The sequence below is a fragment of the Globicephala melas genome, chromosome 1, assembly GCF_963455315.2.
Source record: "Globicephala melas chromosome 1, mGloMel1.2, whole genome shotgun sequence".
Classification (NCBI taxonomy): Eukaryota; Metazoa; Chordata; class Mammalia; order Artiodactyla; family Delphinidae; genus Globicephala; species Globicephala melas.
In genome coordinates this window covers 179,353,815-179,368,857 of record NC_083314.1, presented here as the reverse complement: position 1 = coordinate 179,368,857, position 15,043 = coordinate 179,353,815, and the positions used below count along the sequence as shown (strand labels likewise).

Genomic DNA, 15,043 nt, shown 5'->3' with positions numbered 1-15,043 from the left:
AGCAAATAATCCAATTTAAAAATGGGCCAGGGACCTAAACAGTCCATTTTTCCGAAGAAGACATCTAAATGGCCAATGGGTACATGACCGGGTGCCCAACACCACTGATCATCAGGGAAATGCAAAGCACAGCCACAATGAGACACCACCTCACACCTGGCAGGATGACGATTATTAAAAAGACAAGACATAATAAGGGTTGGCAAGGAAGTGGAGAAAAGGGAGCCCTGTGCACTGTTGGTGGGAATGTAAAGTGGTGCAGCCACTACACCACTATACTGGTGGTTCCTCCAGACATTGAAAACAGAAGTACCACGTGAGCCAGCAATTCCATTTCTGGATATACTTCAAAGGAAACAAAATCACTATCTCAAAGAGATATCTGTACTCCCATGTTCATTGCAGTATTATTCACAATAGCCAAGATATGGAAATAACCTAAAATGTCCTTCAAAAGATGAATGGATAAAGAAAATGTGAAATATAGTTTATGTATATATATATTATGTGTGTATATATATATGTACATACACACATATAATATACACATAATGGAATATTATTCAGCCATAAAGAAGGAAATTCTATCATTTGTGACAACATGGATGAATCTAGAGGGCATTATGCTAAGTAAAGTAAGACAGAGAAAGACAAACACTGTATAGTATCACTTATATGTGGAATCATTTTTTAAAAAGCTGATTTCATAGAAACAGAATAGAATGGTGGTTGTCAGGGGATGGGAGAATGGGGAAGCAGGGAGATGTAGGTGAAAGGGTACAAACTTTCAGTTGTAAGATGAGTAAGTTGAGTATCTAATGCACAGCATAGCAACTACAGCTAATAATACAGTTTTGTATATTTGAAATTTGCTGAGAGTAGATCTTAAGCATTCTCACCACACACACACACAAGAGCTAACCATGTGAGGTGACGGATGTGTTAATTACCTTGATCTCAGTAATCATTCCATAATGCATACCAAATCATCGTGCTGTACATTTTAAACATCTACAATTATATTTGTCAATTACTCCTCAATAAAGTTGGGGGGGACAAAACATCTATATTACACTAATCAAAACCTATAGTTGCTGAAATTTACTCATACTTTTATAGATACACAATTGAATAACTGAAGTATAAACTTTTTGTGACAAGGTTAATGTCAAAAAAAAATGTCACCATATGTGGTATTTTAGAAATCGACATTCAAAGTCCAATTTATTTGGGGAAAGACATGATTCTATTTTTATCCTTTTTTTTTTTTGGGTACGCGGGCCTCTCACCGCTGTGGCCTCTCCTGCCGCGGAGCATAGGCTCCAGACGCGCAGGCCCAGCAGCCATGGCTCATGGGCCCAGCTGCTCTGCGGCACGTGGGATCCTCCCGGACCCGGGGCACGAACCCGTGTCCCCTGCATCGGCAGGCGGACTCTCAACCACTGCGCCACCAGGGAAGCCCTATTTCTATCTTTCTGGTCACTTTTTTTTTCTTTTTTTCTTTTGGTACGCGGGCCTCTCACCGCTGTGGCCTCTCCCGTTGCGGAGCACAGGCTCCGGACGCGCAGGCTCAGCGGCCATGGCTCATGGGCCCAGCCGCTCCGCGGCATGTGGGATCCTCCCGGACCGGGGCACAAACCCGCGTCCCCTGCATCGGCAGGCAGACTCCCAACCACTGCGCCACCAGGGGAGCCCTCTGGTCACTTTTTAAAGTGTTGAAAGGAACACTTTTTAGCATCTACTCAAAAGCAGAGCCAGCAGAAAACTTGGTTATTTGATTATCCTTTCAAATGAAGGAAGCAGCACACACAGCAGGCTGTTTCAGCCACAGTGGAGGTACTTATTAGCTGGGTGATTTTTCCTAAACTATCTGTAGTGAAATAATCAACCATGTTAGCATTTACATGAAGATAATTAGATCCTGAAGCTAATATTCTCTGATGATCATTAGGGGGAGTGAACAGTTCTCTAGGAGCTGTGGAGCTAACATTTAAGGCTGCTTGTAATTTCATAACAGCAAAAAATTTATTAAACAACCTATTTTTTTCCATACCCAGAAGACTCAAAACCATCTTATGAGAGAACATAAGCAAATGAGGGAAAAGACCACTGAATTTCAGACTCTGTCTTTTACATTCATAGAACTCCAAGGAGGAAGACTCAGGCACCAACGTATTTAGCCAATAAAAACCCACCCTGCCCTTGGGTGGTCTCTGAGGCACAGAATCCAGCTCCTAGTCCCAAGCCAGAGGGCGCGATCTAACCCAGACGTAAAATCTATCCTTCCTAGGCTGCTCCGTCCACAGAACTGCTTCTAGGCTAATTTCATCGGGACAAGTAAGCACAGGTTGGAAAACAACAGAAGCCCAGGTGCTAAGGGTCAACAGAAACGACAATTCTGGCTAGAATACTGGGGAGAGCCATCTGCAACCACATCTCATTTAAACGTGCTGGCCAGGCCTGATGGCAGATTTCATAGAGCAGAGGTCTCCAAGTGCCTCCAGTGAACTGTCACCAGGTAGTGGGAGAAGAGAGGTCATTTTAGATGAAGGCAGCAATTAAAAAGGGTTTATGGCCTACCTGATGAGAGACTCTAGGATGGCAGGGGTGGGACCCTTCTGGAACTCCAGTTCTTTGTAGTGTAGCGCTTTGGCATATGCTCGGCACTTGGCAGCCCTCTCACCCAGCAGAACAATGCCATTGTCATCCCTCAATGGCAGGGGGCCCTGGAGAAGAGCAGAACCCCACAGCATAGGAAAATGGCAGACGGGGCACAAGCAAGAGTGGGCTGTGAGGGTGCTTCTCCCCTCTCACCAGCTGGTTCCCCGTCAGGCTCCATCTGGACAACTGGGCAAAGTCTCACCTTGTCACTGTGTTCCATGAATTCAGCCAAGTTTAAGAGGGTTTGTGTGACTTCAGCGATGTCCTGGGAGGTGAGGGCCAACTCGATGCTTCTGATGAGCTCATCCTGCTGGTCTTCATTCAGCTCAGACCAGCAGGACACAAACGCAGCGTTAAAGAGATCCCTGAAGGCAGACAGGAGTGAAGACAAATGTTGGAAATGCCTCTCCTGCCTCTGCCTGGTGCCACAAAGTCACACCTACCAATCTACTCCCAGCATCACTGATTATGGTTATACAGGCCAGGGCTGTCCAAAAGAACTTGCTGGAAATGGTCTATATCTTCCCTGCCCAATATGGTAGCCATTGGTCAATGAACACTTGAACTTTGGTAAGTGTGACTAAGGAACTGAATTTTAAGTTTTAGTTAATTTTAATTAAGTTAAAATAAGCACACGTGGCTAGTGACTGCTGTATTTTACAGTGCAGGTACAGGGCACTGGGGGTGGGGGCGGGGTGTGTGGGGAGAAAGAAGAGCAGAGAAAAGTAACTTGTCTCCACAGTGGTTGCATCACTTCTCTTCACTGGAGGGGATGAACAGAAAGGGACTTCTAACATAGCAGTTGACATAACAGATTCAGAAAACAATAATCTTCAAATGATTCTTGGGATGCTTCTTCTCAGGCAATGTCCAAAGTCCTAAGATCAGAAGCGGCAAAGGCAGCATCTGCTACTGCTTTTCAAAATATAAGCAGAACCTTTAGTACGATGGTCATAAACAAAATGACAACAGAACTTAAGAAACTAGCAGTATTAGAAAATAGAATCCAAATCCATAAGTCTTAAAAGATTCTCTTAGCCAAACCTCTAACAGCCGGGGCCTTGGGAAGACCTGGAAGCAGAGGTATCATTTCTAGGATCACTATAACTATTTAAAATCACTACAGCACCACTTGGGTGAATATATTTGCTACCCCTGACATTTGAATTTTAATCCTACCCTCTTTTTTTTGAATGTGTGGAGAGGGGAGTTGGAAACCACAGGATATGCCTAGATAATGTATGGGGTAAGGGATCTGATGCTTATACATCTACTTTTCATTACATATTTTAAAAGGTTAAGTCAGATCGATGTATATATAATTTTGGAATCTGATGGAAGAAAACAAAATTTGAAATTCAAAGGATAACATGAAGATCAAAAGAAACCCTGTGTAAATTAAGAAGTAAGCTTTCTGATCTAGGTCCAAGGCCACGCTGGCTCCCAAATGAACACACTTGGCACTAAGGGGACAGGCACACATGTGTATATTTCTCACAAGCCTCTTGTAGATGACAGTGTGCCCAAAAGGGACTCGGAGCAGATGAGAGGGACGCTACAGTAGCCAGCGTGTGAAATCCGCACACTATGGAAACAGAGAAGTCCTAGGAATGATTTTTAAGCGTTATAAAATATTTGAAAGAAATCAGATGAACTAAATCATGGCATCCAAGCAACAGCCTCAGGGACCATCGCTATTCTTGCTAAATACACTCCAAATAGCAAACCAACTGTGCTGATGAAAGTGAAATGGAATACCTCATGTTTTGCTTCTTGTTAATGAAAAGGATTGTTAATTAAATCACCATTTAATGCCTCATTATAAATAAGAACTGTCCATTGTAGAAAAATTTAGAAAATAAGGAAAAGAATAAAAAACAACTGCTCCTTAAATCCTCCTACTTAGAGATAATCATTATGTATTACTTTCTCATCTTTTTCCTATGTACATATATTTTTAATAGCTGAAATCACACATTTATACCATTTTGTATTCCATTTTATTCACTTACATCATACTATGAATCTTTTACATGCATTAAAACTTTTTATAAACCAAATTTTCAATGACTTTTTAAGATTCCCTGTTAAAGGTTTATAGTATTTTTTATGGCAAATTCTACTTTCCGAAGACGGCTGCAGCACTAGCTCCTGTTCCATGCGCCCTTCTAGGAGCCTCCCACTCCCCTATAAAAAGGTGGCATCCACGTCTCCTCCCCTTGAGCCCGAGTAGGCCTGTGTGACTGCCTTCAACAACGCAGTGGGACAGAAGTAACACTATGTGACCTCCAAGACTAGGTCACACAAGCACCAAGCACTTCTGCCTCGTTCCCTTGGGGACACTCACCCTTGAACCCAGCCAGTTTCCTGGGAGGAAGCCTGAGCAATCCATAGGGCAATCCACGTGGAGAGGAACCAAGGCCCCTGGCCAGGGCTGAACTTCCAGCCAACAGTCAGCCCCAACTTACCAGACATATGGATGAGCCATCTTGGAAGTAGGTCTTCTAGCCCCTGGACAAATACCCCTGACACTGTGTGGGGCAGAGACAAGCTGCTCCCACAAGTCCTGCCCAAATTGCAGATTTGTGAGTAAAATAAGTAATTTTTTTAGACTGCTGTTGTTTTAGACCACTAAGTCTTGGGGTATTTGTAATGCAGCAATAAATAACTGGAGTATCACTATTACTGGAAAACAGGTTATATTAAGCTATTACATAGTTGTTTTCAGAGTTATAAATGACTTTGTAATTAAAGTTTTGGACCTAGATCTACCAAGGGAAGGTACACTAGCAAGGTTAAAATGGATGTTTTTCCTATAATAAGAGCTTCTTTAATTTGCTTTTTTATCTTTTCCCCCAGAGGTTAACAAAATTAAAAAATCCTTTTACTATTACTGCTAATAAAAACTAATTCTTATACAACATTTTCTACGTGCTGACCTTCTTGATCCCAATCTGAAGCTGGGAGGAAGGGAGCCCTGACACACCATACCTGGCCATCGGGTTGTAGGCCTGTGCCAGGGCCCAGCAGGAGCGCAGGGAGGGCGAGGAGGAGTCCTTCAGCAGCTCCAGGCTCAGCCGCCTCAGCCATTCCAACCAGTCATCTTTGGAGACCCTTCTGGCAGCTCCCCAGGCCTATCATGCCACAGGCGACAAAGGAAAACCATCAACTGTAAGGGCCAATTGTAAACAGCCCTTGACTATCTAATGATTATTCCACTTCTTTGATTTATAAAATTATACCTCTCACGATAAAATCCCCGAGTGCAAATACAAAAAAGTAATATTTAAAGCCATAAAACAAAAGCAGCAAACTCTCATAATATAAAGAAAGCCTGTTTTACACCTCATTTGCGCTGGACTCTATCTGCAAAGCAGAGAGCTCTACAGCCCTAAAAGTGGATGGGGACCATCACACTCAGAATGCATCCAACAAAGCCGAATGGCCTCCAGCAGTGTGTGAGGGGCCTGGGACACCCTGCAGTGGGACACTGGCTCATCTTACAGCAGAGTCACACAGGGAGAGGGGAAATGCTCAGGTTGACATCATCCTCAATAGTGTGACCATCAGGTGAGCACTGAGCCCAGAGTACACGGCAGTATGGTGGAATGAGACAAAAGGAGTTGAACAGATTGAATTTTTTTTTTTTTCCTTTTTGCGGTACGGGGGCCTCTCACTGTTGTGGCCTCTCCCGCTGCGGAGCACAGGCTCCGGACGCGCAGGCTCAGCGGCCATGGCTCACGGGCCCAGCCACTCCGCAGCACGTGGGATCCTCCTGGATCGGGGTGCAAACCCGTGTCCCCTGCATCGGCAGGCGGACTCTCAACCACTGTGTCACCAGGGAAGCCCTGAATTTTTACTTTGTAGTTTATCCCCTCCAACTTTCCTCGAAACTCTGAGCTCTCCAGGCACCAAGAGGTACTAGCAGGGGCAGCTTAGGGAGGTGGATGGGAAGATTCAGGCCCTGGAGCTGGGCAGTAAAGGGGAGTGGTCAGCAGCCACACTCTGTGGAGCTCAGTGGCTGGAGTTCAAATCCCAGGTATGTAACGTATTGGGTGTCTGATCTTGGGCAAGTTACTTAACTTCCCTGTGCCTCAGTTTCTTCATCTGTAAAGTGTCGATAATAGTCCCCATATCAGAGGGTGTTCTTTTTTAAATTAATTAATTAATTTATGGCTGAGTTGGGTCTTTGTTGCTGCACGCAGGCTTTCTCTAGTTGTGGTGAGCGGGGGCTACTCTTTGCTGTGGTGCGCGGGCTTCTCACTGCAGTAGCTTCTCTTGTTGCGGAGCACGGGCTCTAGGCGTGTGGGCTTCAGTAGTTGTGGCTCGCGGGCTCTAGAGCGCAGGCTCAGTAGTTGTGGCGCATGGGCTTAGTTGCTCCGCGGCATGTGGGATCTTCCTGGACCAGGGCTCGAACCTGCGTTCCCTGCATTGGCAGGCGGATTCTTAACCACTGCACCACCAGGGAAGCCCCCAGAGGGTGTTCTAAGGATTAATTAACTAAGTTAGAGACTTCCCTGGCAGTCCAGTGGTTAAGACTCCATGCTTCCACTGCATGGGGCACGCGTTCAATCCCTGGTCAGGGAACTAAGATCCCGCATGCCACATAGCATGGCCAAGATTTAAAAAAAAAAAAAAAAGATTAACTAAGTTCATATGTGTAACAGATTTAGCACAGTGCTCAGCACAAGTTAGTGCTTTACGCTGAGTGCCTGCTACTCTGAAGTTAGAAACACCTGGTTGGAACCCTGGCCCTGCCACTCACCTGCTGTAGGGACTCTGGGCAAATTACTTGTACACTGCTGTCTGAGTCTTAATCGTCCTCATTTAGGGATAATGCAGCTAAAGGGCCTAGCTGGAATAGATGAGCAAAACATGGTGGCTCGTATCATCAAAATGACATCTCGTTGAATTGGCTTAGCCCTAACTACTAAATCCCTAACTTTTAAAATATATTCTGAAAAGATTTTTCTGGCAGAACAGACATGTCAATCCTCCCTAAATAGGGAAATCAGGTAAGTTAAAGCAGAAGTTCTCAAGTGAAGTAGTCCAGGGAGTGAAAGAGACACCCATGTGCTACACCACCTGACCATCAATGACTCAATCCATCACCTCCTGGGATAAATGGAGATTTGCTATAGCTTTTGATGAGTTACCAAGGCGTAACATTACATAAACTAATATTTTTTGTCAAAAACTGAAGTAGAGATACTACGAGAGACAAATTAAAAATTTATGTGAAGGATTCTCACTCACCATACAATGAGAACCCCTGAACTAGAAGAAGATACCAAAGACTTTTAGACCTTGTTCTGTTGAACGAAATGGGAACATCAAGTCCTTTTCGATCCACAGATTTCTGGTTTCCTTCCTATACAGCGAGTCTCTGGATACCAGCACTGTATTACAAGGCATTTAGAAGTCAGACACATACAAGGAAGCATTACTAATATCTTTTGCCCTCTAATGATATGAGGTTGAGCTTGGGTAAGGCGAAGGCACTAAAACACAGTGGTTAAGAGACTGGTCTCTGGAGTCATACCTGGGTCAGATCCTGGCTCCACCATCTACTGGCTGACATTGAGCAAATTACTTAACCTTTCAGTGCCTCAATGTCCACATCCATAAAAGAGGGATACTGATGACAGCATCAAACTTATAGGGTTACTGTGAAGATTAAATGAGTCAATACACGTAAAGTGCTCACAACAGTGCCTGACACACGGGAAGCGCTCAACAAATGGTGGTGGTGGTTAGTGCTATCATTAACATCGGTACCATTTGATAAATGGTAGCAAAAGGCTCTTCAAAAAATTTCAGCTTAAGGAACAACTGCACAATCTATCAAACAGGATATGTCCCTCACCTGGGCCTTTCCCCACTGCTCTGTAATCTAAAACATAATCAACTCTCAATTCTCTGGGTTCTACAGTAACTGTTGAAACTCCAGCCAGTTTCCTCTCCTCACCCACCCACCGCTGACTGCCTCATCTGGTTACACTGGTGCACGCTGATGGAACGCCAGCTTACTCATTTAGAAGGTAAGCCCGAATACATTACCATGAGACAGGAAAGCTGCTGAGCATCTTGGAAGGCATCCTAGAGGTACACGTAAATGGTTTGTATGTTTTCTGTACTATGTAAATCCTCTATTAGCACAGCCAACAGAAAGGTGACTGAGGTGGCAAATTATTATTCTGAAAGCTGGTTAAAGCTGACAAATATACCAATCCCTAATTATCATCACATGAATATGTAGAAGCACAATTTACTTTTCGATGAAATGGATCTGAGAGTCAGCTGTGGAAAGCTTTGCTTAGGGTTTTGTGTTTTTTTTTTTGCAGTACGCGGGCCTCTCACCGCTGTGGCATCTCCTGCTGCGGTGCACAGGCTCCGGACGCACAGGCTCAGCGGCCATGGCTCACGGGCCTAGCCGCTCCGCGGCATGTGGGATCTTCCTGGACCGGGGCACGAACCCGCGTCGCCTGCATTGGCAGGCGGACTCCCAACCACTGCACCACCAGGGGAGCCCGCTTAGGGTTTTTTAACTTGATCTGTTCTCTCAGGTGAGACAGGCGGAGATTCTTTTTTCTGTTTGGCAAAGGTTATGCTTATTTTTCCAAGTCCTGGGTAGAAAGCAAAACTTTCTGGAAGCAAACTAGACCACTGGGGAACTTCCTAAAACAGAGAGAACAAAGCCCTAAAGCTGAGTGGACAGCTGCCTGGTTGGAAGGACATTCTGAACCTAGGCAGGCTGAAAACATCTGGGTGGAAACGTGCATCTGGCCTCCTTGTCTGGCTCCTCCCTCAAATGTGAGGTGTCAGCATGGTGGCCTCAACAACTGCTTGGGAATGCCAGGTGTTGATGACCTTTCTCCTCCTGAAGTCTTGGACTAGCAGTTACAAAACACGCAGAGGTACAGCAGCATCACTCATGACCCAGGGGTATTTTACCACTTTCATCTTAAATCATCAAACGTTTCTCAGTAGTGGTCACTTTGCAGCTGTCTGTGTGGGTAAAGACTGATGTCAGGAGTACAGGCCAGTGTTTCAAAGCTGTGGGTGAGCACACGCACACAGGTCTGTGTGCAAATCGTTATGGGCTTGGCCAAAAGAAGACACCAAGCCAACTAGGACCCAGCCCTGCCCAGTTCTTTACCTCTACCTGCTGCTACACATGAAATGCAGCTGTGTTGCATCAGCTGCTAAGAAAGAAAACCACCACATTGAAATTCAAACTGGGAGCTGCTTACAGTCCCTAGAAGTACCAAAGACTAATGCAAAATGTGGAAAATAAGCAACCTGGTATATTTATTTAAAAGTCAGTGAAGTATATGATTACTCTGTTTAGATCCATCCATTAGAGATGATTTGAAACTGCCTGTTTTTAAGTGCATAGCTGGTGGCATACATGATGAGAAGCTGCTTATATCCCAGGCTTTGGTCAGCATAGAGAATCCAGTACTGATCTGCAGAGATCTAAAACCTTGCTACTCAAAGTGTGGTCCGTGGACCACTGGCATCGGCATTACTTGGGAGCTTGTCAGAAATGGAGACTATCAAGGCCTGAGCTTGGGCCTGAATCAGAACGAGCATTTTAACAACAAGCTCCCCAGCATGCGGTAAGCCCAGCGAGTCTGAGAAGTTTGAGAAGCAGTGCTTTAAAGAGCCTGCATCAGGTTCAGTGCTAACTAGGAGGCTCACTGGTTGTGTTCTGGTCATGTAAAAAATGAGAATGCTATTTGCAACAATGCATTCCACTGTCAAAGCTCCAAGGGAACACAAAAGGACACCTTGTTCTTTATTTTCCTTCTATTAAAAAATTGTATAATTCAGATACTTGGAGAAAAAATAAAATGACCTAAGTTCGTGGTATCTAGATTTTCAGAAAGATGCTTGGTTTTTGGTTGTTTTAGACAGAAAACAGCAAGAGCTGAAAGTTTTGAACAAGAGAGAAGAGCAGGGGCTCTCCTTTCCAAGCCCCCCCAGGAAACGATGGACCTGCCTTTTGGAGGTTGATGGTGCTGACGTGCAGTTTCTTCATGGGTCCCGTTTCCACTGGTCCGCTAGCCAAGGCATCCCCTTGGCCACTCCGCAGCATTCGATGCTGGTAAATCAAAGGGTCCTCTTCTTCATCAGCAAGGGTGTATCCCTGCAACCAGAGATTTAGAGAACCCTCTGCAACTTCACAAGCTGCTCCCAGTTTAGAAAACATCCTTAAACCTTGGGAGGGCCACACCTTCTGGAAGAGCCAGGATTTAGGTTAAGATTCCACATATGGACAGAATGAATCATAGGTGGGCTGTATTCCGCACTGAGACCAGTCTGTGTTGGTCACTCCTGGCCACTGACAAGCACTGACTTAGTAGTATGAGCATGCAACTGGCAAATGTGAGACAACCGTGTGTCATAAACATGACGAAGAGCTGGGCCGGCAAGGAGCTGCTGCCTGTTTTTGTAGGACCTGAGAGCCAAGGATGGTTTTTGCATTTTTTAATGATTGAAAAAAAATTGAAAGAAGATTGCTATTCTGCAACATGTGAAAATTATTAGAGAATCATATTCTGGTGTCCATAAATGAAGTTCTACTGGGACGCAATCAGGCTCATTCGTTTACATACGCATATGGCTGCTTACAGGCTGCAGTGGCAGAGCTGAGTAGTTTCATCAGAGACCACACAGCCTACAAAGCTGAAAAAATTTACTATCTTGACATAAAAAGTTTGCCAATCTCTAGTTCAGAGCTAAAAAGCTAGATATACCCCCACTGCTAAGATTACAAGAATACCAGTTGAGAAGGACAATGCGGGACTTGCAAACAGAAACAAAGCGCAGCTCACCTTGACAATCCTGCAGATGAGGACATCATAGCGCTGATGGTTGATTCGGTGTCGCACCAGAACTTTATTTACCATTGGAATGAAAATTTGGTACTATAACAAGAGAGGAAGCAGGTCAGAAACCATTACTTTGGAGAGTGGGAAATAGAAAAAAGAATATTACCCCTACCACATTACAGCTACTACTTCTGGGTTTGGGACTAGCTCTGTGGTACTTTTGACCGCTTGTGCTACCTCATCCCCCTCACCTTCCACCTGCGTCACTGCAACAGCCTCTGATTTTAATGGTCTCTCTGCTTCCCCTCTTGGCCCAGTCTATTCTTGCGCACAGCACTGAGAATAATCATTTAACAATGCTAGGGCAGGTCACAGCACTCCTGGGCTCAAAATCTCCAAAGAATCCTAGTCTTGCTCAGAGTGAAAGCCAGCTATGATGGCCTACAACAGTGATGTGCAAAGTTTAGGGGGCATCAGAACCACCTGGAAGGCATATGAAAGCAGAGATTGCTGGGCTCCACGGTCGGAATTGCTGGCTTGGTAGGTCTGGGGTGAGGCGTGAAACTCTGCAGTTGTAAGGAGCCCCAGCTAAGCAGATGCTAATGCTGCTTGTCCCGGGGCCACATTCTGAGGACCACTGGCCACAACGCCTAGCTTCCATGCCTACTGCCAGCACAGCCTCTACAAGGTTCTCTCTATGCCCTTTTCCAAGTACCTTCCCCCGCCTCCCTCCCCTGAAGTCACTGCTCTCCTGCTGCCCCCACCCTTCAAGCACACTGCCATCTCGCACCTTTGCCTTTGCTAATCCTTCTGCCTGCAGCCAGCTCCCTGGCGTTGGGCCTTTCCTTTATTTAGGTCTCTGCTGAAATGTTACCTTATCAGAGAGGTCTGCCTCTAAAGAAACAGCATCTCTCCCTACTCCCTCCCATCCCTCTTATGAGATAAATTATGTCTCGTAACTTTGCTTCATTGGAACGTAAGCTCTGTGAGAACAAGGACATCATTCTGTTTACGGCGTTATCCCCAGAACAGCACTCAGCCCACACAGGTGGCTCAATAAATACTTGCTGAATAAAAAAGGAAAAAAAGGCACAATTCCTAGCTCTTTGTCAGTGATTGAGGCCTACAGATTAACAAGCGGAGGAGTCGAGGACTCCTGCCTCACCTTCTTCCCCAGCTGAAACACGAGTGAGGACAACGTGTCCATGGCTGTGGGACGGAGTTCTGGGCTCTGGTCCAGCGTTCGCACAATCGGGTGAATGATCCGAGAGGCATAGTCAGTGAAATCCAGGGACTCCGTCAGGCGGTCCACTGTCTCTAACGCTGCCCTACAACAATCGCTGACATACAGTAACTGCTAACACACAGCCCAAGAATCAGAGAAGTGGCTGAGGGCTACCTTTACAATCAGCACCCAACGGGAAGGAATGGCTTCTGACATTATTTTGGGTACAGAGATCTAACACACATTCCTGTGGGATGGGGACAGTGAAGATTTCCATAAACCTGGTACATATCTGGAGTAAACTAATGAGAGTTGAAATAACAAAAAAATAGAGAGATGGCCTGGGGACTTAAGAAAAGGGCATTTTCAACAAAACATTAAAAGCTTGATAACTGTTAGTCCTAAAGGGTAGGTGCTCACTTTCGAGATGGCAATGGAACTTCAGGGGCATCAAACAACTTCACGACAGGGGGCAATAACAGATGCAGATAGTCATCCAGGTTGGCGCCAAACAGCTGGATTGCAGCAAGCAACTGCAAAAAGGAGTAAAGGCACGGCGGTGAGCACATACAGTCAGGTGTCAAGTATCTAAGCACCTGAGGGGCGGCAGTGGTATGGATAACTCAAAATTCTTTGGGGACTCTGAAAAGCCTTTATTAAATGGCTCTGAATTACATTCTCTTGGTAGCACTTTTCCCCGTCATTTTATTTCACTTATATGTTACTTTGCTTTCTCTGAACTTATTTCAACTGGTAAGGAATCAGTTGCTGGATAATAGAGAAAACTGGTATGCTAAATAAAATATTTACCAAGAATAATCCATTAAAAGAGACAAAACATAAGGACAATCAAGAGAGGATGAGAAACATTCTGTAAACTGTACACTGCACGCATCAGATACTACAGCATTCTTTAGAGTCAGTCTTACGGACCGAGCGTCCCCCTGTCACTCAGAACAGGGTCTCTTAGATGATCATCCAGGGACTCTGATGGACTCTGGAAATCTCTCCAGAGGACATCCCAGGTTACTCACCTTGATGGAGACGATGCGGCCTGGGCTATTGTCATGCATGAAGACTCGTAGCATGTGTGGGATCAGCTGGGGCAGGTAGAGCTTAAATTCACCCCCAAGAGCTACCACAATCTGCTCAATGAGAAGAATGATCGTGCTCTGGATGGAGGTGTTCATGACCCAGAATTCCTATAAAGAGGGAAGAGACAGAGGAGCAAAGTCGGGGGCCCTTCTGCTGAAATATGAACCAAGGAACTGAGACAGCCAAACGAAGCACAAATGCAGCGAGCATGGTCTGTGCCATGGGACGCCTTCCTTACCCTCCTCTCCCCAGGCCTCCCTGTAGCCTACGTCAGTCACAGCGAGCAGCTAAGCTGCATTTCCCCAAAAGCACCAGGCTACATGGCTCCTCGTGCTTTGCTCATGCTGCTCTCGGCTTAGAATCCCACCTCTTGCTCAGCTAAGCCCATCTGTCTTTCCAGACGTGGCTCAAGCCTCACTTCGCCTAAGAAGGCGTTCCTATCTCCTTCCATTATCCACTGTGGGTCCCTCTGCTCTGCTCTCTTCTAGCACCTGTAATACTTAATGTTCTTTGCCGCCTTCCCTCTACTCGACTGTAGGCTGGTTAAGGGCAAGAAACCCTCGGTCCACCTCTGTCTCCCTGAATCTAGCAGAGCGCCTGGCATATTCCAGCCACCCAAACCCATCTGGCAGAATGAACAAACGACCAGGCCTGCATCACTCTAGGAGCTCTCCAGCCGTCTAGGGGTGGTCCCACTATGGGTAGCACCTGGGCTCTGCCAGAGGGTGACTTCAGTGTTAACAAGATTTCCTGCCCTTTTGGATTTAGACTTTGCTCGACAGCATCTGACATCTGTCCCAAACCATTTTCAGGCCTGGAAAGTGCCACAAGAGGAGCATTTTTCTACATTCATCTAATTATATCCCACATAAATTACTAAAATAAAAACTTGGCCAACTGGCTCCAGATCCTGTCTCGGTACTGCAACACAAATTGGTCCAAGTCTCTCACTCCAGGAAAAGCTGTCATTTCAAATCAATTCAGAAAGACAGTGGCCTACTGCCTTCTTTAAAACCTCCAGAGTAGGAGACTTAATGATGGCAACATATGCTTATTAGTACTCTTGGGCCCCCATTTAATTCAGAGTAGAAGTCAGTGAAAAAATAAAAAAAAAGATAACTCCTCAGATGGAAGGCTTTAAAAGAAGCCTAAGGTATTTTTATTTAGAAAAAATTGTTCTTAACTCATAGTAGTTTACAAAGTAAAAACATTTCAAAAAAAATCT

The 15,043-nt window shown here is 45.3% G+C and overlaps 1 protein-coding gene across 3 annotated transcripts in view; it reads right to left on the bottom strand.

Moving 5' to 3' along the window:
- Positions 1-15,043, bottom strand: part of MTOR (mechanistic target of rapamycin kinase) — a 115,503-nt gene that overhangs the window by 66,957 nt on the left and 33,503 nt on the right. For all 3 annotated transcript variants that reach the window (XM_030878522.2, XM_030878528.2, XM_030878536.2), the window contains exons 21-28: positions 13,758-13,925; positions 13,144-13,256; positions 12,664-12,826; positions 11,502-11,594; positions 10,667-10,813; positions 5,653-5,795; positions 2,864-3,026; positions 2,581-2,726 (exon numbers count right to left, since the gene is read on the bottom strand). In XM_030878522.2, the coding sequence (XP_030734382.1) occupies positions 2,581-2,726; positions 2,864-3,026; positions 5,653-5,795; positions 10,667-10,813; positions 11,502-11,594; positions 12,664-12,826; positions 13,144-13,256; positions 13,758-13,925 (1,136 nt within the window). The remainder of the gene's footprint in view (positions 1-2,580; positions 2,727-2,863; positions 3,027-5,652; positions 5,796-10,666; positions 10,814-11,501; positions 11,595-12,663; positions 12,827-13,143; positions 13,257-13,757; positions 13,926-15,043) is intronic.